The sequence below is a fragment of the Plecotus auritus genome, assembly GCF_963455305.1.
Source record: "Plecotus auritus genome assembly, chromosome: 1".
NCBI classification, from domain to species: Eukaryota; Metazoa; Chordata; class Mammalia; order Chiroptera; family Vespertilionidae; genus Plecotus; species Plecotus auritus.
Genome location: NC_137770.1, coordinates 71,629,690 through 71,651,153, shown reverse-complemented (window position 1 = coordinate 71,651,153; position 21,464 = coordinate 71,629,690). Strand labels below are relative to the sequence as shown.

General features: G+C 57.9%; 1 protein-coding gene across 1 annotated transcript in view; it reads right to left on the bottom strand.

Moving 5' to 3' along the window:
* SPTBN5 (spectrin beta, non-erythrocytic 5) overlaps positions 1-21,464 on the bottom strand; it is a gene marked incomplete at both ends in the record, with an annotated part of 38,955 nt that overhangs the window by 16,680 nt on the left and 811 nt on the right. The window contains 45 exon segments of the mRNA XM_080644844.1: positions 106-156; positions 160-210; positions 373-551; positions 554-605; positions 1,015-1,062; positions 1,066-1,170; positions 2,183-2,299; positions 2,587-2,712; positions 2,935-3,089; positions 3,092-3,120; positions 3,505-3,632; positions 4,781-4,951; positions 5,641-5,740; positions 5,916-6,055; positions 6,208-6,231; positions 6,233-6,355; positions 7,021-7,084; positions 7,411-7,541; positions 7,545-7,686; positions 7,974-8,200; positions 8,440-8,487; positions 8,489-8,575; positions 11,209-11,361; positions 12,027-12,200; positions 12,302-12,393; positions 12,760-12,890; positions 14,501-14,516; positions 14,519-14,706; positions 14,760-14,986; positions 15,071-15,173; positions 15,175-15,242; positions 15,486-15,559; positions 15,562-15,706; positions 15,815-15,953; positions 17,184-17,336; positions 17,338-17,471; positions 17,474-17,535; positions 17,538-17,573; positions 17,576-17,744; positions 17,748-17,780; positions 18,619-18,826; positions 19,376-19,396; positions 19,398-19,523; positions 20,337-20,512; positions 20,665-20,741. Coding sequence (XP_080500970.1) covers positions 106-156; positions 160-210; positions 373-551; positions 554-605; positions 1,015-1,062; positions 1,066-1,170; positions 2,183-2,299; positions 2,587-2,712; positions 2,935-3,089; positions 3,092-3,120; positions 3,505-3,632; positions 4,781-4,951; positions 5,641-5,740; positions 5,916-6,055; positions 6,208-6,231; positions 6,233-6,355; positions 7,021-7,084; positions 7,411-7,541; positions 7,545-7,686; positions 7,974-8,200; positions 8,440-8,487; positions 8,489-8,575; positions 11,209-11,361; positions 12,027-12,200; positions 12,302-12,393; positions 12,760-12,890; positions 14,501-14,516; positions 14,519-14,706; positions 14,760-14,986; positions 15,071-15,173; positions 15,175-15,242; positions 15,486-15,559; positions 15,562-15,706; positions 15,815-15,953; positions 17,184-17,336; positions 17,338-17,471; positions 17,474-17,535; positions 17,538-17,573; positions 17,576-17,744; positions 17,748-17,780; positions 18,619-18,826; positions 19,376-19,396; positions 19,398-19,523; positions 20,337-20,512; positions 20,665-20,741 — 5,003 coding nt within the window.

Sequence of the window (21,464 nt, the reverse complement as noted above, 5' to 3'; positions counted from 1 at the left end):
TCGTGTTACTCACCTGTGCCCCTCATTTAGGACCATCCGAAGTTCCCAGACTCCCCTCTTCCCCTACCAACTCTGACCAAACCCACAACACCCTGAGCCCAGTACCTTCTCATCCTGGGCAGTCAGCACCTTCTGGAAGGTCTCCTGCTTGCGGACCTACTGCTCCACCTCTTCCACCGAGCTCCCCAGGGCACCGGTTTCCAGGGAAACCTGGACCAGCCCATGGAAAAGAGGCTCAGGGTGGCTTCCAGCTGGCGAGGCAACAAGCAGCCTGGAAGTAGGGCCTCTCAGTGATGTCTAAGCAACATGGGTGGGATGGCCACAGCGCCTGCCACTGTGCTCAGAGGTCTGTCCTCAGCCAGGGCTCTTCGCTCCCGTGGCCCCTTCTCCACACAGCCCAGCCAGGCCGCCGGCCCCCTCATGCCCAGCATTCTGCCTCAGGGCTCCTCCTTGCCCCAACCTTCTTCTCATCAGGACATGCTTGTGGTCTTCTCTGAGGCTCTCTCCTCCTCTGGCCACCAGTGTGTGGCTGGCCAGCCAGCTCTGCAGCGCCTCGCTTCCCTCATGAACTCATGTAGCTTTAGGGTCCCATGCAGCTCCCAGTCTCTGTGGGAATAGCTTATGGTGCCCCAGAAGTTAGTCCCCCAGCCCCTTGAGGACAGCTAGCCCAGCCTGAGGGGTGCCCTGAAGGAGGTATTTATGGTCTCTGCTCAAGACTGTGGCTCTGGTGTCAGGGAGAAATAAACATAGGCCAGTGTAAGCAGGTGAGCATGTGGATGGAGGGAAGAGACGTGGAGATGGGGAAAAGCTGGGAGCTAGGGGCACAGGTTCCTCCCAGTAGGCACACTGAGTTGTTTATGGAAAGAGGTAGGCAACACACAGCACGGACTCATTTGACACATCTCTGTGGGCCTGGGGTCATGGGTTCCTTTCAGCTCAGGGTTGTGGCACGGAACAGCCAACCGTGGCTAAACCTCCTGTATCCATCCGGAGGGGGTACAGTGCCCCTCACCATGTGGCAGCTGACTCCTGCAGTGCCTGCAGCTGCTCCCAGAGCCTCTCCTACACCCCACCCAGCTGCTCAGGGGCCTCCACGTCTCTGAGGGTTTGGGCCCTCTGGTCAAGCTTCTCCATGGAGCTCCAATAAAGAGCTAGTTCCTGTTGCAGGGCCTGCCAGCATACAAGGACCCGTGCTAGGCTGATTGGGTGACTCATTTATCCACTTACCCACCCCCATTCATTCGCCCATTGATTGCACACCCACCCCTCTCCCTAGGCCCACTCATCCACCCACCCATCACCCACGCATCCATCACCCACCTACCCATCACTGATGGAGTTCTTACTGCTCCACAGAAGAGAAGACATGGTCTGTGCCCTCAGAGGGCTCACTATTTAGTAGGGAAGGGTGAATACTGGGTGATCTGGGCCAAGGAAGGGAAGGCACAGGAGGCCCTGTACTAGATCCCAACATCACAGTGTAAGGGTGCCTAGGCCACTGAAGCTCCACGAGGCACGGCTACAGGCATGTCCCTCAGGAATGGCTCGTGGAAAGTCCTCGGCCACAGGACAGAAACACTGACTATTAGGGCTACGCAGAAAGAAAATGACAAGAGGACTATTCGATGACAACAGGAACCAGGATTGCTTCAGTCCAGGCGCTGGGGCATGTGTGGTCCCAGGAGCCTGACCCCAGGAGGGAGGAGGGGGGTTCCAGGCCTCCCTCCCTGTAATCGGGATGCTTTGGGGAGAGGGAGGTTTCAGGAAGGGCATTTGGTTAACTTGGAGGATGATATTCCAAGAGTGAATGAAGAACCCCATGGAAGATGAGGAGAGAGCTAGAACAAGTGACCCCAAGAGAGGAGAACGGAGGAGGAGAGGAAGCAAGAAGAGAAGGCAGGGAAGTCCCAAGGCGATGGGTGTAGACTAGTGCACAGACTAAAGAGGGCAAGGGTCCTCAAAGGGGGTGCCTCTGAAGAAGGGCTGCACTAGGGATGAGCAGGGGCCCTGCAGGATTTGGGTGGGTGGTAGGGAAGGTGCTGGCTGTGCCTTCAGGAAGGAAGAGCAGGGTTCTATGCCTCCAAGAAGCAGGAAGTGAGCTTTGGGCATGCATCAGACCCTTTCCTCAGGGCCCGTCATCTCCCAAGCCCAGAATGTGTGGAGGATGCTCAGGACACGGTGCCTGCTGCTTCCCAATGAGCCTGATGGTGGCTGCCGCATCTCCGCCACAGTCCTGACTACTCACCAGCAGCCACTGCTCCTCCACCCTGTTCTCCAGCTCTGACGCATCCAGAAAAAACTGCCAAGAACAGTGTAACTGGCCTTGATCATCTGAGGCAGGACCCTCCATCATCCCGTGGGGACATTATGCCAGGCTCCCCAGCAGCCAGACAAAGAGGCGTCTGTGGCCATACAGGACCAGCCAGCGGCTGCCCCAGAGTCCTCACCACTGGTCCACCTCCCAGAGTCCCAGGTCCAGCAGGGCTCACTCAGAGCCTGCCTGACCTCTGCCCCTGCCCTTGTGCTCTCTGCATCGTATCTACTGGAGAGTAACAGCCTGCTGCAGACACTGGGCTTGTGCCTCACACGACTGCTCCAGCTCTGCTCCACAATGTGCTGAGCATGGGGGTGCCCTGAGGCCGCTAGGCTCCATCTGGAACCCAACACCTGTAGCACCTGTCCCTGGTGGGCTTTCACCTCCACCCGGAGATTCTGCCATGGAATAGCACCAGGGGTTGCTGCCTGCAGATTCCCTTAGCTATAGCGAGCTCAGAACAGAGCCATAGGTATGACTCCAGGCCCCATTTGTGGGAAAACTCCCAGGCAGAAAGTAGCTGGTGGAAGAGACTTGGAAATCAGGACACCCTGAAACAGAGGGCTTTTAAGGCCTGGGGATAGGATGTCATGGATCCTGGGAGAAGAAGGGGACGTTACCTCATGCCTATGGTGAAGGCTCTGGGTGTCATCTAAGCACTTGGCAGAACTGGTAGAGCTTGCACTGGGCATGTGCTCAGCTACCCATGTGAGCTCCGTGCTGGTCAGGTGGTAGAACGGGGACAGCCCCACCGAGGCCTGTAGCTGCAGGCGCAGGTGGCCAGATATTTCTGCGAGGACTTCAACCTGGTGGAGGCAGAAGAAATGAAAGAGGTTGGGACACGTGGGGATGCACCTTCAGTCCTTTTCTTGGCTCAGCCAGGGACCCGGGAGGAACAAGATAGGGTACGAATGGGGGCAGCCTCATCTAATGGGGGGGCACAGCTGGAGAGGGTCCAGGGCCCAACCTCCCACCCAGGTGACCCACCTGATTTCAGAGATTGTGGGGTGCTTGGGGTGCCTAGTTGGGGTCTCTGACCCTCCTACCCTGGGAATGACTCTACTCATGAAGGGGATCTGGACAACCTCAGGTCCTGGAGGTGCTGCCTGCTGGGCTCACAGGGTGGGACGCCCTCCTGTTCACACAGAGGGTGACACATGTGGGTGAAGATGGAGCAGGCAGGTGAGTACCTCTGCAGGGACTTTTGGGTCTCCTCCATGACGGGCTGGGAATGGACCACCTGACGGGCCTGGGAGGCGAGGGCAGCCAGCTGGCAGGCCAGTGCCTGGCTCTCGTGCTCCAGGCGGCGGTGCTGTTTCTGCAGGTCCGGCTGGAGCCCAGGTCCTGCCCCACATCGGCCCTCCGCAGGGCCCCCTCCAGCTGCTCCATCTTCTCTTTGGCGTCCTGGGGAGGGATGATGGTGTGTGTCCGGCTCTCCACAGGTAGGCTAGCAAATGGCCCTTTTGGGCTCTAAGACTGGTGCTTGTAGCACACCATGTTCACCAGGGACCTACTGTTCTGATGTCTCCATCCCCTCCAGCACTGCCCAACCTTCTCCATAACCTCACAGACACCCCTGCCCCTCTCGCTCTTCCTCCCTAGGGGACTCAAATGGTGTTAACACACACTGGGGGCCCAGGAGACAATTCTGTATTGGCCTGCCGGTGGGGAAAGCCAGGCTCAACTTGCCACAGGCCAGAGGCATCCAAAGGCTGCAGGATTTCCCAGGCCATTCCAGAGTCAGCCACACACCCAGACTCCTCCTCTCCCCACCCGTCCTGCCTGAGCCCAGCCCAGCGTGGCCTCAGTCTCCCTCCTGTGCCCTGCCCCTCAGACCTGTAGCAGCCCCAGGAGCTGGTCCTGCTGCCTGGCCCACCGCAGCTGCTCCCCATGCTCTGCCATCTTGCGGTTCAACTCTACTCGCCTGCTACTCAGGCCCCAAGGCCTGGCCTACACATCCCCTTGTGTACGGGGCCCACTGCTCAGTAGCTTTCTCCCAACCTGTGTGGACACAGGGCCTGTGATCAGCCACTGCAAGCTGGACCCAGGTGGCGGGGGTGGGGGGGGTGGGGGGTGTGTGGCTGGCAATGAGCTGCATTCTATAGGCTGCAAGTTCTCAAGCAGTTTACGTGGCCCCGAACCTGTGGGCAAGGTGCGAGAGCTTTCTTTGGATGCCCACTAGTAGTGCCAGGCGAGTGGGCATCCATCCAGCTAATAGTAGGAAGGTGGAGGAGGCAGGCCTTGGGCTGCTCCAGAAGGTTGAGGGGAAGGGACAATGGAAGCTCTCCAGCTGGTTTGGGTGCACAGAGCAGAGGAGCCCAGCTGAGTGAAGGAGGAAGCCGGGCAGTCCTCACTGTGGTAGCTGAGGCCGATGCCTCCTTCAGTGAGTGTGTTCCATGAAACATGCCACGCAGCTGGGCAGCGAATGTGGAGACAAGTGGGCCCTGCACCCTCTGCCAGGCCCACCTGCTGCAGGCCCTCCACATGCCCATGGGTGGCCGGCAGCTCGTGCTCAGCTCTTTCGTGCCACTTGGGTTTCTGCAGGATGTTGCCGGGCTCCTGGGAGGGTTTGTCCACCGCCATCCGCCCCTTCTCCTCCAACCACAGCATCAGTTCAGCCACATTCTGCTTCCATTCCTGCCTGAGAACTGGGAGAGCGGGTCTCACAGACAGAGGGTGAGGGCTGTGCCTGGACCTCTGTGATAGGGATCTAAGGAGCCTCTGTGGGAAGAGTAGGACCAGAGCTAATCCTGGGGTGCAAGAGAAGTGGGGCCTGGGGTTACTGCTCCCAAGTGGGGACAGGGAAACCGAATTTGGGAGGGAAATGTCTCAGGGAAAACAGTAAGAGGAGACCAGGGGATCCAGAAATCGGCCCCACGGCGCCCTCTGCCCAGCGAGGAGGAGAGCCATCCCTCTCCAAACGGGCTGCAGCCTCGGGAGGCCTGTGGCCTGGCCCAGCTCTGAGCCCCCGTGGGCGGAGGAACAAACACCTGGCAGCCAAGGTCTGCAGCTGGTGCCCAGGCCCCACGCAGGAGCCTAGAGTGTGGCCAGAGACCATGGGGCAGGGGAGGAACTGGATGAGGGAGGGTGAGGGGTTGAGACTTTGGGCCCAGATTTGCTCTGATCAGTGTGGCCTCAGCCTCAGTTTCCTCATCTGGAATCAGAGTCACAATGCCTGTCTCACAGGGGCGCCGTGAGGGTCAGTGACAAACGTGTGGGAAAGTGCTCTGCACACTGGAACGTGCTCTGCCTGCTGCACAGCTGCTAGTGCAGCCGTGGGCTCTTAGGGATTCCTCTAGGGGAGCCTCAGGCACCGGGCCCCTCACTTGGAGCTGGAGGGAAGCCAGCAGCCGCCTCCTCCTCTGGTCACTCTTCTCCTGAACCCCGGCCCACTGTGCCTGGACACTCAGCAGCTGCTCTCTGACCCTGCAGGGCAGGTGGAGGTGGGGGAAGGGATGGGGAGGGCTCCACATTGCCTGAGACCCACCCCAAAGATCAGCCCCCCACAGCCCAGGGTATCCCTCCCACCCTCCTTACTCCCCACCCACTCTCCCAGTCTCAGGGCAACAGTCTGTGTAGACAGGGGGGTGCCCATTCTCACTTGTGAGCAGCAGGGTGTTGGCTCTGCGCCAGCTTCTTGCCATGAGCCCCCAAAGCCTCTGCCCGAGGGACCAGGGCACCCAGGAGCCGCTCAAACTCCTGGTGCCGCTGCAGCAGGCTCTGGGCCTCTCCCACATCCTCCCGGAGCGCGTAGACCTGGGGTCATGCCTGGGAGCATGGGGGTCACACCCTCTCACCCAATGCCTACTCAGGGGCCTCCCACCCAGCCTGGCTTCTAAGTAGCCTCCAGTGATGGGGGAGCAGCACCAAGCTGCACACCCCTGGCTCCATACCCCAAGGCTGTCCAGCTGCAGGAATGGCCTCGTGGTTGGCACAGTTGGCAGAGAAACCATCCACTTCTCGGCCAAACCTCTGCAGTTCCAGCCTGCCCTGCAGCCGCTGCTGTCTCTGCTCCCAGGCGGCCTTCAGCCCCCGGCTTTGCTGGCCCAGGAGCGTCAGAGCACGGTCAGCTCTCGGGAGTCCGGGGAGTCTGAGGCTGCCATGGGCTGGCCCCGAGCCTCCAGCTGCTGCATCTTGGCCAGGACACAAGCAGAGGTTCCAAGCCTGTCCCTCCCTCATCAACCTTCCTCCCCTCTGGCCTCCATGGTCATTCACCTCAGATCTCTGGTGTGAAGGTAGCTGGAGCGGGTCTGAAGCTCGTCCAGTGGGACAACTGTGCCTGGCCCACCAGTGAGACTGTGTCAGAGCCCGAGCACAGCACTTAGGACTCAGCAATTCCCATGCTCCCTGCCGTGGCACACCAGCTGGGGCTGGCCACGTTGAGGGCCGACGCCCACTGGGGCAGCACAACACAAAGAAATTGCTCAAACCATACCCATGCCCGCCTGCAGAGCCACTGCAAGCTCACAAGGAGCCCAAAGCAATTAGAAAAGGCGCCCCTCTCAGCTGGGTGCAGCCCACAGGCATACCACTTGGGGCACACCACTTGGGAGCCCACAGCTTGGGAGCAGCTAACACCTTTGTGTGAACTGGGAAAAGGCTCCGTTTCTCCGAGCTGACACAGTCCTGAACTGGGTGGTAGAGTCTGGCGAGCCGAGGATGGGATGGATTCAGTGTCCGGTTGGCCACATGTCAGGTTCCCTCACACAGGCACAGCCTGCAGCCTGTACAGGGTAACCCTGGCTGCCCGACAGGCCCGAACCATCATCTCTGCAGGGGGAGAGGCATCACCACACTGAGGGGTGAGTGCGTAGTCCCATGGGGGTCCTGAACCATTTGCCTCTAGGGAACAGTGGGCTCTGTCACCCAGAGAACCTTCAGGCCGCTCACACTCTGCCCTGGGTCCCTCCCGAGTGTGCAAAATGCCTGACCAGTTCTGGTTACATCTTCCCTCCTTGAAAAACTGCCTCAAGCTCCGTGCTGGACACCAGCCTGGGCCAATCCCTGGTGACACTGCTCCTACCTCTCCCTGTCTGGCGGCCTGTCCCACAGGCCTTGGCCATCCAAAGCGTGCCCTGGCCGCCTTCTGTCTTGACCTCTCCTGCTGCACATGGATCTCCCCCAGCAGGTCTCGGTGCTCCACCAGCAGCCGCTGCGCTGAGGCCACATCCACAGCCTCCTCGTCGCTGCGCAGCTGAGCCCAGACACCCTCCGCCCACAGCAGCCATCAGCGGCCCTCCTGCAGGAAGCTCTGCCGGGCCTGGACCCGGGCCCGCTGGGCCACTTGCTGCTGTAGCTGCTCCAGTAGCCCCTGCAGCGTCTCCACCTGTTCTTGCAGGGCCTGGCTCTCTACAGGGCCTGACGCCTCGACTCTGCAAGACAGGCCCACCACCCAGTCAGCGCCTTGCCCTGGGCTGGGTAAGGTGGTGGAGACTCTGAACTCCCACCTCACCCTGCACTTAGGGGCAGCAAGCACGTGCGGCTCTCCCTTCCCCCATGAGCATTTACCCACGCTGCTCCCCCACTTTTGCCCCTGCCCTTCAGACAGCACATCCTGCCCATTCTCACCCACCCCACTTTCTGTCTCTTCCCATGTTCTATAACCCTTCTCAGGCCTTCCCTCCGTCCGTGCCAAACCCAGGCTGTACTTTATGGCCACCCTCTGCAGGTAGCGGGCGGTCCCTCCAGCGCTAGCATCTCCCGCTGGGCCAGTCGCAGGATGCGGTGGCTGTCCTCTGAGTGCCCTGGCTCCGGGGCTTCCAGCTGGAGTCTCGCATCCTGCAGCGGCACCTGTGTGGGGCCGCACTCCTGCAGAAAATCGCACACGTCCAAGGTGAGCGCCAGCTGCATTGCCTTCTCTTCCCTCAGGGCCTCCAGCTGCCCCACCTGGGCAGAGGGAGTAGGATGTCTCCATCACAGAGGCATCTCCCTGTCCGTCCTGGGGCCTTGGCCGGAGGGTCAGATGATAGGAGCTGCCAGCTGGCTGCTCCTCCCTGTCCCTCACCTCCCTGTCCCTCACATGCCCAGTCTTTCTTCCTGGCATCTTGGGAAGCAGGTGAACAGGCACTTGGGCCCGGGCACTGCATCCAGCCTGCCCCCATTAGCCGGCACGCCCTCCTTTCTCATCTCTGGCTCAGTTCCTCCTGCTGCTGCTGCTGGATTTTGGGGGAGTTTTCCAGGGTATCGCTGCTTCAGTTGCTCAGCAGAGGTGCTGACCTCAGCCCCGTGGCCCCTTCCCACAGGCCGGACAGTGAGGAAGTTCTAGGGAAAGGAGGACCCAGGCCTTGAGGGGGCTTGTTCTCTTCCCACACTCCCCTCAAGGCTGTGAATGACTCGGGCATGCTCTGTGACAGATATGTTCGAGCTGCATCCCTCTGGAAGAACAGGCATCTGCGTCCTGAAAGGGATAGGAGGATCCTTTGAAAATTCAAGAACAAGCATCCAAGTTGGAAAGGAAGAAGTAAAACTGTGACTATTTGCAGATGACATGATTTATAGAGAACCCTAAAGCTTCCACCAAAAAAGTGTTAGAACTAATCAATGAATTCAGTAAAGTTGTAGGATGAAAAATCAATACACATAAATCTGTTGCATTTCTATACACTAGTAACAAAAGAGAAATTAAAGAAAATAAGCCATTTACAATTGCATCCAAAAGAATAAAATACCTAGGAATAATTTTAAACAAAGAGGTGAAAGCTCTGTATGCTCAAAACTGTACGACATTGATGAAAGAAACTGAAGACACAAATAAATGAAAAGACAGTTTGTACTCATGGACTGGAGGGATTAGTGTTAAAATGTCCATACTACCCAAATCAGTCTACAGATGCAGTGCAATCCCTGATGGGTTCCAATGCTATTTTTTTTCCACAGAAATAGAAAAACAATCTTATAATTCGTATGAAAGCACAAAGACCCTAAATAATCAATGCAATCTTGACAAAGAACAAAGCTGGTGGCATCATGCTTCCTGATTTCAAATAAAGCATATTACAAAAATTTAGTAATCTAAACAGTATGGCATTGGGAATGGAACAAAATAGAGGGCTCAACAGTAAACCCACAACTGTGTGGTTAATTAATATGTGGCAAAGGAGGCAAGAACATACAATTGGGAAAGGATAATAAATGATGTTGGGAAAACTGACTAGTCACATGCAAAAAAGTGAAACTAACCCATTATCTTACACCAGTGGTCGGCAAACTCATTAGTCAACAGAGCCAAATATCAACAGTACAACGATTGAAATTTCTTTTGAGAGCCAAATTTTTTAAACGTAAACTTCTTTTAATGCCACTTCTTCAAAATAGACTCGCCCAGGCCGTGGTATTTTGTGGAAGAGCCACACTCAAGAGGCCAAAGAGCCGCATGTGGCTCGTGAGCCGCAGTTTGCCGACCACTGTCTTACACCATACAAAAAACTTAACTCAAAATGGATCAAAGATTTGAAGGTAAGACCTGACCCCATTAAACACCCAGAAAAAAAAAATAGGTGATAAGCTCCTTGACATTGGTCTTGGCAATGATTTTTTTGGATTTGACACCAAGAGCAAAGGTAACAAAAGGAAAAATAAACAAGTAGGACGACATCACACTAAAAAGCTTCTGCACAGCAAAGGAAACCATCAACAAAATAAAAAGGCAAACTACTGAATGGGAGAAAAATATTTACAAATCATATAGCTGACAAAGGCATATCCAGAATATATAAAGAACTCATACCATGCAATAGCAAAAACAGAACAAAACAAAGAAACAGCCCCCTCCCCAAAAATATGATTAAAAAACGGGCAGAGGATCTGAATAGATATTAAAAAAAAAAAGGTATGTGGATAGCCAACAGGTACATGAAAAGGTGTTCAATATCAGTAATCACCAGGGAAGTGCAATTCAAAACCACAATGAGATATCACCTCACACTTGTGAGAATGGCTGGAGAGGCTATGGAGAAAAGGGGTCTTTGCGCACTGTTGGTGGAGCCATTGTGGGAAACAGTATGAGGGTTCCTCAAAAAATTAAAAATAGAATTACCACATGATCCAGCAATTCCACCTCTGGGTATTTATCTGAAGAAAATGAAAACACTACCCGGAAAAGATACACGCACCCCCATGTTCACTGTAGCATTATTTACCATAGACAAGCTATGGAAACAACCCAGATGCCCATCGATGGATGGCTAGCTAAGAAGATGTGGTACATGTATACAATGGAATATTATCCAGCCACAAAGAAGAAGGAAATATTGCTATGTGGGACAACATGAATGGACCATGAGGGTGTTATGCTAAATGGAATAAGTCAGACATAGAAAGACAAGTATCATATGCTGTCACTTATATGTGGGATATGAAAACAGACAGACAAGCTCACAGACAGAGAACAGAGTGGTAGCTGCCAGAGGCAGTGGGTAGTGGTGGGCAAACTGGGTGAAGGCAGTCCAAAGGTACAAACTTCCTGTTCTAAACAAGTCATGGGGATGCAATATACAACATGGCAACTATAGTTATTACTGCATTTGAAAGTAGCTAAGAGAGTAAATCTTTAGTTCTCATCACAAGAAAAAAAATTAACTGTGTATGGTGGCAGATGATGACTAAACTTATGGTGGTGACCATCTCATTTCATAATAATGAATAAAACGATTGTTGTGCACCTGAAACTAACATATGCTGTGTGTGAATTACACCTCACTAAAAGAAGCCCCTGCGCAGCAAAGGAAGCCCCTGCACAGCTCCTCCTCCCAAACAGGACTACATTAACACGGAGAACGGAGGCTCGGGGATGAGGGACGAGGAGGCAGGAACATGGTGAGGAGGGAGGACAGGGATGAGGAGAGGCAGCAGGGCCAAGCAGCTAAAATGCCCCCTTGGCTCCAAGGGGGCTGTACCTCCAATTTGAGCCACATGGCCTCCAAGTTGTCAGCCTGGGGCTGCAGCATTCGGGGCAGCGCTGTCTGGTTGTCCAGCCTGGACCGGAGCTCCTCACACGAGCCGTGGAAACCAAACAGAGCCACTGCCCGCTCCAGCCGGGCCCTGTGGTGCTGAGGAGAGGCAGACGGAGAGGCTGGGGTGAGGTCAATGCCCTCACTGGGCATTAGAGCAGGCCCCACCCCCACCCCCCAGCAGAGCCCAGGCCAGCACCCAACAGGATTTCTGCCGCACTGTTGGGCTGTGTGCTGTCAGAGGTTCAGGGGAGGGAGCCGGCATCAGCTCACTGGGTACAGGGCCCTGGCAGAGTGGGCTCTTTTGATCCTGTGGTTCTCAACCCCTTCAGCTCTTAGGTCCAGTCCACGCTTCTTCCATGGGACCTGGCCGGACCCGCCTCCTCTCCCGGCTCTGCTCTGTGCTCCAGGCACCTTGCCCTCACTCCTCATGGGCCTTCCTCCTCCTGGCACAAGTCCCGCCCAGAACGCGTCTCCCTGCCATCTCCCCGGCCTCCCTCTAGCTTTCCCTGCTCTCAGCCTTGCATTCAAGTCTCAGCCTGAAAGTCCTTCCCTCTGAGACGCCTTCCCCGACTCCTCAGCCCGACCTGGGCTCCCATGACACCCACACATCCATCTAATGGGCCGTTTCACACCTTCTCTGCCAAGTTGTCCCCTCCTGGACGGCAGGAAGCACGCCCAGTACTGCTCTGTCCCTGGCTCGCGGCTCAGGGTCCAGGACAGAGTAGGTGCTTCACGGACAGTTTTTGAACAAGGAGCATTGCCTCTGCCAGGGCCCGCAGGTCCTCATAGTCCTGGCTCAAGCGGTCCTGTGTCTGGAGTATGGTGTTGGGGTCAAAGTCAGGGTCAGGCTCAGCCGTGAGGTCCATCTTCTGGGCGGCCCAGGGGTCAGAGTGGCAGGACCCCACACTCCAGGCCCCTGGGTTCCTTGGCCCTTCCTTTGGAGAGCTTGGGGCCGACAGGACCAAGGGCAGTGTGTCCAGAGGTGCTCCCCCAAGCAGCAGAAGGCTTGGCGGGGGGGGGGGGGGCAGCTATGTACCTGGGATTCCTGCTCCATAATGTGGCTGATGGGCACCCCGTCCTCCAGCTCGCAGGTGTTGGGGCCTGCCTGGCGCACTGGCTGCAGGGCCACTCCCGGGAGCAGGGGGAGTGAGCCCCTGGGGAAGCACAGGCTCTGAGGGTTGCTGGCCCTCCCCATGGGGGTGGATGCACATCTGGTCTCGGTCCCTCTGCACCTCCAGCCCTGGCAAGGGTCAGGCGGAGCAGCAGGAGCCAGGCTGGCTGCTCAGGGTTGGGCTGAAGGGACTGAAGACATGGAATAGCAGAGAAAGACTGGGAAGGGGGAGAAACAGAAGTAGGAAGCCAGAGAGGAAGACTCAGAATTTCGGGCAGCTCCATGCATATCTTTCTGTGGAGCCCCAAAGAGCCTCCCCTTCAGTTCCTCCCGTCAGCAGTCGGATTCCCCAAAGGCTCCCACATGGGGCTTTGGCCTTGTACCTCTGCAGATCAAGTGCGTCTGGACCGTGGGACACGGGTGCTGGCTGCCGGGCAGTGCTAAGCGTCGAGTCCCCTTCTGGGGTCTCCCAGTCGCGTTGCCATCAACCCTGCTCCAGCCTTCTGGGGGCTCCCTCTGCATGGAGGAGGGAAGGCTCTGCTTGGCTTCCAAAATGACTCCCAGTCCCCAGAAGAGGAGGTACATCTGCACCCCCAGGGACCAGACCTACCTCCCCCCTATTGATGCCAGGGTTGGCTGGGCAATAGACACAAATGATAGGGCACCACCCATTCATTCATTCAAACAATTAACTCAAACTGGAGAAGCAGGGCACGTGGGACACGAAGGCAACACCCAAGACAGTATGTGCTTGTATAATGCAGGTGCTAGGAGTGAGGCGTCATCCACACACAGTGAGTGTGAGTGTGAGTGTGAGTGTGAGTGTGAGTGTGTGTGTGTGTGTGTGTGTATGTGTGTGTGTGTGGCACGGGGCTGGGTGTGTGTGTGTGTGTGTGTGTGTGTGGCAGGGGGCTGGGTGTGTGTGTGTGTGTGTGGCAAGGGGCTGGGTGTGTGTGTGTGGCAGGGGGCTGGGTGTGTGTGTGTGTGTGTGTGTGTGTGTGTGTGGCAGGGGGCTGTGTGTGTGTGTGTGTGTGTGTGGCAGGGGGCTGGGTGTGTGTGTGTGTGTGTGTGTGTGTGTGTGGCAGGGGGCTGTGTGTGTGTGTGTGTGTGTGTGTGTGTGTGTGGCAGGGGGCTGGGTGTGTGGGGGGGGGCAGGGGGCTGGGTGTGTGTGTGTGTGGCAGGGGGCTGTGTGTGTGTGTGGCAGGGGGCTGGGTGTGTGTGTGTGTGGCAGGGGGCTGGGTGTGTGGGGGGGGCAGGGGGCTGTGTGTGTGTGTGTGTGTGTGTGTGTGTGTGTGTGGCAGGGGGCTGGGTGTGTGTGTTAAAACCAGCCCTGGGCGGGGTTGGGAGGCCTCTCCTGCAGGGATGGCTGCCTGTCCTCGGGCACTAATTTGGCCTTTCTGGGCCTTGATAACGTCATTTGTAAAGCGAGGGGGTTGGACCAGACAACTGCTAAAATACCGTGGTCTATTTTTAAAAATTACGTGGGCTACGGAATAAGTGATAGGGCACCACCCATTCATTCACTCAAACCACAGATCTTCAGACCTTGTAGTCAGGTGCCACCCAAATGACCAGTGCAGGCTGGACCCGAACTCCATCAGCTACTGACGTCTCGGCCAGGCCGCCCCCGAGATAGGAGAGCCTGAGCTGCAGCTCAGAGGTTGCATGGGACATGGCTGGGCAGCGAGAGGAGGTCCGGCACCTGGAGTCTCCCTCAGAATTAGGGCAGAGGGAGGGGCCAAACACAAGTGCAGGGGCTGAGAGCTGGAGATCTCCACGTCTTGAGCTACTCATGCAGCTTTTTGAAAGAGGACGGCAAACCCTGAGGGGACTGGGCCCATCTGCACGTGTATTTTAAAAACTGGGGCTCGAAGAACTGAGGGAGGACTTTCAGAAAGCGGTCTGGTGTAGTGGTTAGGCCACCAAACCTTCAAGGACCAAGGCAGGAGAGAGCAGGACAGGGCTTGAGGACGAAGGGCTTGAAGGTCATTCCTGGAGGGACCTGACTATTGCCCGCACACTGCGGGGTACAGTGAGCAGAGCCAGCAATAGCAGGATGATCCCCACAGGTGTGGGCAGACAGGATCCCACCAACTCAGGGCTGGGGCCGCCGGGGAGAGGCGCCCCGTGAGTGATGCCCCGCTGCAGCTGCCCTCGCCTGCCAGGCCAGCTGCTGCAGCTCAGCCCCGAAGGTGCGCACGGCTCGTTCCAGCCGCAGGTGGCGCAGCAGCAGGGTTTGGGCGCTGGCCGGGTCTAGCCACAGATGTGGTCTCCAGTGCGGACCTTCCCTCCCGAAGCCACGAGGCTGCGTCCGCGGCATTAGCGAAGTCCTGCAGAGGAGAAGAGGGTGGACTGGTCAACCCTGGGCACCCCACCTGGATACCCGCAGCCCTCGATCCTGCTACCTGCCTGTTGGATGAGCAGGGCTGCCTGCCACTGCGCGCCCCGCCGTGCCATTAGGGCCCGGAGCTGCTGCCATGCGGCCTGCACCGTCTCAGCCTGCTCCTGGGGATCTGGCCATGTTAGGGGCCAGCAGGCGCCCAGGTCCTGTCCCCTCCGCTGGAGATCAGCGCACACAGCCTGGTGATGGCGGAGCTCTGCTTCCAGGAGCTGGTGGAAGTAGAACAGGATGCTGGGTGAGGGTGAGGGAGGTGGCAGGGCGGTGGGACAAGCAGGACACGGGGTAGCAGGCACCTTGTGCTTCTGCAGAGAGGTTGCGATCTGTCCAAGATCCTGGCCCAGGGCCACGTCCTCCACCAGCCGTCCGCGCTCCACCCACCATGCTTCCTCCTCCTCAGTTGTGCAGGAACGCTGCCCTCTGCAGGGTCTGCTCCAGCAAGGTCCACCCGAGGGATGGCAAGTTTTGCTGCGGGGCCGGGGGTGTAGTGAGGAGGGGGTTCCCCACTAGGCTCAAACACTGGCCCTTAGGGAGACAGGAGTTTTGTTTTCTCTGGAGGACTCAAAGGGGAGACAGAGGCCTTGGGGGTGAGGGTCAGTATAGAGGAAGTTGCCAGGCCAGCAATGTGTTCACCTGGGGAGGAGGTAATGGGGTACAGGGAAGCTCTGGAGAAGGTGGAGGAGTTGGGGCGAGCTCTTCCCGGGCTCTGACAAGAGACACCAGGCTTTGGAGGAGCCGAGTCAGCTCCTGGGCTTGGACCTGTAGCACCTGCACACTAGTGCCTGGGAGGAGTTCAGCTCTGTGGTCTGGTGGGCCAGATGGCTCACAGGGGCTCCATGGGCAGAGACCTGGGCCTCCAGCAGGTCATGCCTCTGCAGCAGTTCCACTGCCTCTGCCAGCTGGTGCCCACAGGCTGTGGAGCTGGCCAGCTCCTGGCGAGGGATGAGTGGCCATTGCAGTCCCAGAGGGCTGGGTCCCCATGAGTACCAGAGCTGGCACACCTGCTGTGTTCCCCAGGCGTCAGCTGGTCCAGGGCCCACCTGTAGCTCCTTGAGCTGGCTGGAGGCCGTCTCCACCTCCTGCAGCAGGCTCAGCACAGCCTGTATGCCCGACAGCCACTTCCTCTGCCCTTGGAGACGCTGCAGGAGCCGCTCCCAGCGCCGACTGATCTCCAGCTGCCTGAGGCCATGAGAATAAGGGTGGCCTCCACAGGGCCGGGGCAGGGAGCTGCCTGGAGGTGCACAGCTGCTTGGGGCTGGGCTGCCCTGCAAGAGCCTGAGCTCCACGGCTGAGGGCTGTGAGCATCCTGCCTGGTCTTAGAGACAGGCAGAGAAACCAGGAGGGCCTGGGAGGCCAGGCCTGCATTCCTCCCCCCCTCAAGCCTTCTTTCCAGTCTCCACTCAGGTGATAGCAACTCCATCCTTCCAGATCCCGGGCTAAAACTTAGAAACTTACTTTCTCACACCCCACATCTGATCTGTCTTCAAGTCCTCTTGGATTGAAAATATATCCGGAATTCCACCACAGCTCACTGCCTACACTGCGTCTTGGACTGGATTATTTCAATGGGTTCCTAACTGCTCTCTCTGCTCTGCCTTTGCCCTTTCTGTCTGTCCCAGCATCCAGAGTGATCACTGTAAACAAAAGACTGTGTCCCACCTCTGCTCAGGCCCTCCCATAATCTCCCCTCTTTCTCAGAGGAAAAACTAAGTCCTCACTGTGCCCTACGGAGCCCAGCACGATCTCTGCCCCCCTCCCCCCTCCATCCCTCACCCCGGTGTCTCCCTGACCTCAACTCCCACTTGTTCACTTTGGCCAACACGGGCCTCCATGCTGTTCTGCAAACATACCAGGCATGCGCCCACCTTGGACATGGCACCATTTTTTCTGTCTAGGGGTCTGTCCCCTCGTATGGCTGCCCCTCACTTCTCTCTGGTCTTTGCTCAAAAGTGAACCTCCTCTGGCCACCCCATCTACCTCCCCCCACCCTTGGCACCTCACATTTCCTCTCCTGCTTTGTCATTATTTTTATCACCATCTCACATACTACACATTTCTCGTTTGCTTGTTTGCCTTAGTGCTGTTAGCTCCCCGAAGGGAGGGACATTCTGTGTGCCCCTTTCACTGCTAAACCTCCAGCACCTAGAACAGTGCTTGAAGGAGCAGACACTCAATAAGTGCTTGTTTAGTGAACGAATTAGCATGAAGCTACCTAGAGAGGACAGTGCTTTCCCAAAAGGGATGAATTATAAGTAGTGAATTTCAGGCACCAGGGGGAGCTAAATCTTTTTAAAGGGAACCCTGAATCCATAAATCACTCCTCTGTGGCTGGGAATGGATATGTGTGATAGAGGCGTAGTAGGAAGGCCTTCGCCTGTTCTGAGGATGGCTTATGTGCCTGGGGCTCACCTGCAGGCCACATCTGCCCAGCTGTGGTACTGCTCCTGCTGGAGGAGGTCTGCGGTCTCAGCCAATGCCTGGAAGCGCCCTTCCTGGGGCAGGATGCCGGCCTCCAGCATGCCCAGCCTCTGAGCCGCCACCTCCATGGTGGCCAAGCTGGCGCGGGGCTGCAGCCTGGTCCAGCACCCGGTCTGTGTCTGTCAGGAAGCTTTCCCAGAGGGCTGCCTGGTGCTGGAAGCGCCGGGCCAGGGTTTCTAGGCACCCTAGCTGCAGGAGTCTCTGCTGCAGGGCCTGGCCCGGCGCTGGGACAACTCCACAGGGCGCAGGCCCTCGCGAGGCAGTAAGAGCCTGCGGTTCTGGGCTGGAGTGCTGTCTGCAGCCAGAAGAGCAGGGCCTCGCGGCCCCTCGCTGCTGCAGCCGTGGCGGCTTCTCCTGGGAGCGGAAGGAGGCAAAGGCCACGAGCAGCGGGTGCATGGCAGGCAGGGAGCCTGGGGAAGCCCGTGTCTCCAGCTGCACCTGCTCCTCTGCAATCCAGCACAGCAGGTCGGCCGCCAGCTGCTGGTACTGGGCCTACAGCGCCTCTGTCTGCTGGAGCTGGAGCAGGATCTGCGAAGGCAGGGGAAGGGGCAGAACGACCCTTGGAGGCAGGCTCTGGAGGGGAGGTACCCCCATTTTGGACATCAGGTGCCAGCAGGGTTGCCCAGGTGGGTGGTAGCTCCTTCCCTCAGCTGCAGGTGCACTGAAATGGGGTCGTCCCAACATCCTGAGAAGCAGGTCGGCTCAGCCCGCATTGCACTCTCAGACCTGGGAGGCCCCTGTCCTGCCTTCTTCCATCTTATTTTACCCCATTGGGCCTCACCTCTGGGGGTGCTATCCTTTTTCTGAGCCTTTGTTCCTTTCCCTGAGGCCCCCCACACCCCTAAAGCAGCTTGGCGCCCTTGGCCTGAATCATCTCCCCCACACCCGACTGAGACGCCAGCCCTGAGAACAGCCGCCCCAGGCCTCAGCCCCTGCCTTCGTGCCCAGAGAGTGAGAGAGCCCCCACAGGTATGGCCTCAGCCCAGCTGCCTCCTGCAGCTGCTTCTGTGCTCGTCCTTGCAGCGTCCAGCTCTCTGAGCCTTTAATTCCCATCAGGAGTTGAGCAGCCTCAGAGCAGAGGGGGAGGGGAGGAGGAGGGACAGGAGGGACAGCGCTCCCTGGGCTTTCCCTGTGTGCCAGGCACCCTGTGGGCACTTTGCCACGCTCCCCTGAGCCCTCACAGCAGCCTTCTATCACCCAGGCATTTCACTCCATTTGCAGATGGAGCACAGTCAAGTCAGGTGACGTGGCTAAGGCCACACGACTAGGAAGTGGCAGAGGCAGGCTTCAGACCCAGGCGTGCCTGCCTCTGGAGCCCTGGCTCGCCCTCACCTCTCCTCGATGCCACCTTCCCTTTGTCACCAACCTTAGCGAGTCTCCTCGGGGCAGTCTGCCCCCGGTGCAGGCGGGAGAAGTGGTGGTAGCAGAGGGAGACGTAGGTCATGAGGGCCACCACGCCCTCAGGGTCCAGCAGCCGAGCAATGCCCAGCCCCTGCTCAGCCACACGGAAAGCAAGGTCGAGGCTGTGCAGTGGGCGGTCAGGACGCAGGGAGCAGTAGTCAAGCAGGTCTGGCCTGGACAGAGAGCAGGACAGGGCTCCTCACCAGAGCCATCTACTGTGTGGGTTCACGTGGACTTGTTAAAGAGGCAAACAAGCTCCTATTGGTCGTTCACACCTGACTGCATTCGTTTTCCCCTGATGATCACCTGAGAGCCTGGCTGAAGGACTAGCTCTGATGGGAGTGGAGGGGTTGTGGGGGGAGGGGGTGGGGTGGTGGTGTAATTGGTTCAGGGGCCCTGCTCCTGGGGAGGGGCAGAAAGGACTGGATGCTGGGAGGACTGAGAATAGAACCAGGGACACAAAGTGGAGACAGAAAGGGGTCAAAGGCAACCCTGGCAGGTCCATGGGATTTCCTTGGAAAGAGGGGAGAGGTGATTACAGATCAGGGCCCTCTCCTCTGTGCCCAGGTGGCAGTCGCCAGAGGGACGTGGGAGAATGGGCAGGGTGAGGACCTGAGCCCGGAGCAGCTGGCTCAGTGGGTGGGGGCCTCCAGGAAGAAGGCTGAGGCCTGTCTCAGGCCAGGCCAGGGCTGGGAGGGTGCCGGGTCCTTCCTCATGCACACCTGTGGGCGTGGATGAGGGCTGAAGCCGAGCCTGTCACTCCAGCTACGGGAGAAGTCGGAGATGTTGGCGTGAGCGTAGCAGGCTGCCTTCCGCTGGCACCAGACCAGCAGAGCTTCCTTGGCAGACAGCACTGGCTCCAAGCTCCTCCTGCAGGCACAGGGCGGCGGGTCAGCAAGCAGGGACAGGTGGGGAGGCAGCAGAGCCGGTAGCTGCGGGGAGGCAGGCTGGGTGGGGCTGAGGTGCTGCTTTCCCCTTCCCCACGAGGGCGGGCTGTGCCCTCTGGTTGTCTGACAGCTGTCACCTCCAAGCAGCTGGCTTTGAGTTGCAACTGGTGACAACAAGAGCAGTAGCTCGCGTTCCTCAGCCCTTCTAATGGGCCGGGCATGGTGCTAACCACCTACGCCACGTGGAAGCAGGCGGCTCCCGCTCACTGTGGGCTTTCTGCCAGCCAGGCCTCGGGCCCACACACACAGCACTCCACACCTCACGGCCAGATGAGGTAGGACACCAGTGTTTACCTTCTAAGGATGACACAGTGAGGTGCAGTAAGAGACTGGGAGGCTGCCGGGGGTCTGCCCGCGGATGGGGAGGGGCTCACTGACCCAGGAACATTGACAGGGAGCCTCCCACCTCGGTGCCTCCGGCAGCTCCTGGGGGCAGGTGGGCACTCTTTCAGGCTGGAAAGGACCATCTACATCTGGTTTCAATCTCCTCCCACCCCTGCATGTTCCTCTTGTTGATAATCTCCTTTCTGTTGCCACTCACTAGTGGATGATGTGTCCCAGACCAGGTCTGAAGCCCATGAGTCTAGCTCTCACTTCACATTCCGTGGTTGAAGAGTGACTATTAACTGTGTGGATACCCAGGATCTGCCGTGGGGATAACAGTTGGGTGCAATTGCTCTGTGTCTGGGCCTGAGGTGCCAGAGGGAAGCCAGGGTGGGGCTGTGTAACTGGGCACCCAGGGCTGAGACATATCCCGTCCCGGGAGAAGTGGGAAATCTGGAAACACAGGATGATGACCCAGATGTGTCCCAGGATGAGCGTCTGGTCTCCGTCCACGATGCTCTCTGGCCCGATGAGGGGCACTGGCACCTGTGGGCACAGCTGGCTGGGCTCAGCGTGAAGCCGGTGCACCTGAGAACACACAGGGCCAACACTGGTCCAGGGAGCTGGCCACCCCCTGGAGGGTCCTGGGATCTGTCCTGCCCCACAGGGAGAAGCAGGCAGGTACAAGGCCAGGCAAGCAAAGGCTTTCCAACTGGTTGAGGCGTTGGCCCCCAGCCCACCTGGGTGAAGCCACTGGAGTGGAAATGCTCTCCGTATGAGGGCTGTAGGTAAACCTGGGTCAGCATCATTGGTTCAGCTACGGGGGTTGGAGATGTGGGTTCATAAGCGTTAATGTATGAGCCAATAGACAATAGCTGTCTGCCTCCACCTTCTGGGGCACCTCAGGGTCTCCAGGGGGGACCCATCAGTGTCCCAGCTCCTGTTAGAAATGCAGATTCCCGCCCTGGCTGGTTTGGCTCAGTGGATAGAGCGTCGGCTTACAGACTAAAGGGTCCCAGGTTCGATTCTGGCCAAGGGCACATGCCTGGGTTGTGGGCTCAATCCCCGGTGGGGAGTGCACAGGAGGCAGCCGATCAATGATTCTCTCTCATCATTGATGTTTCTATCTCTCTCTTTCCCCCTTTCCCTTCCTTTCTGAAATCAATAAAGAAATATATTAAAAATAAAAAAGAAATGCAGATTCCCAAACTCCCCCAGTCACACGCTCGTGGGCCAGGACCCAGGGGTTTGCATTTGGACAAACACCTCAAGTGCTTCTCATTAAAGCTGGGAACTGGCTGCCCTAGATCTTTCCACTTGGACGGGGAGGAGGAGTGAATCCGGGAGAAAGGAACAAATAAACATCAAAGCCACGTATGACCTGGATCCTTTCACCCTCTGGCCCCGCCCCCCTCTCCTGGGTCACATGGCAAGGCCCAGGGGGTCCCCGAGAGTGTAAGCACAGGCCTCGGGGCCTCTGGCCTGGCTGTCCTCGCTGCCTGAAAATATTATTCCCCCAGGTTGCCCCATGGCTACCTCC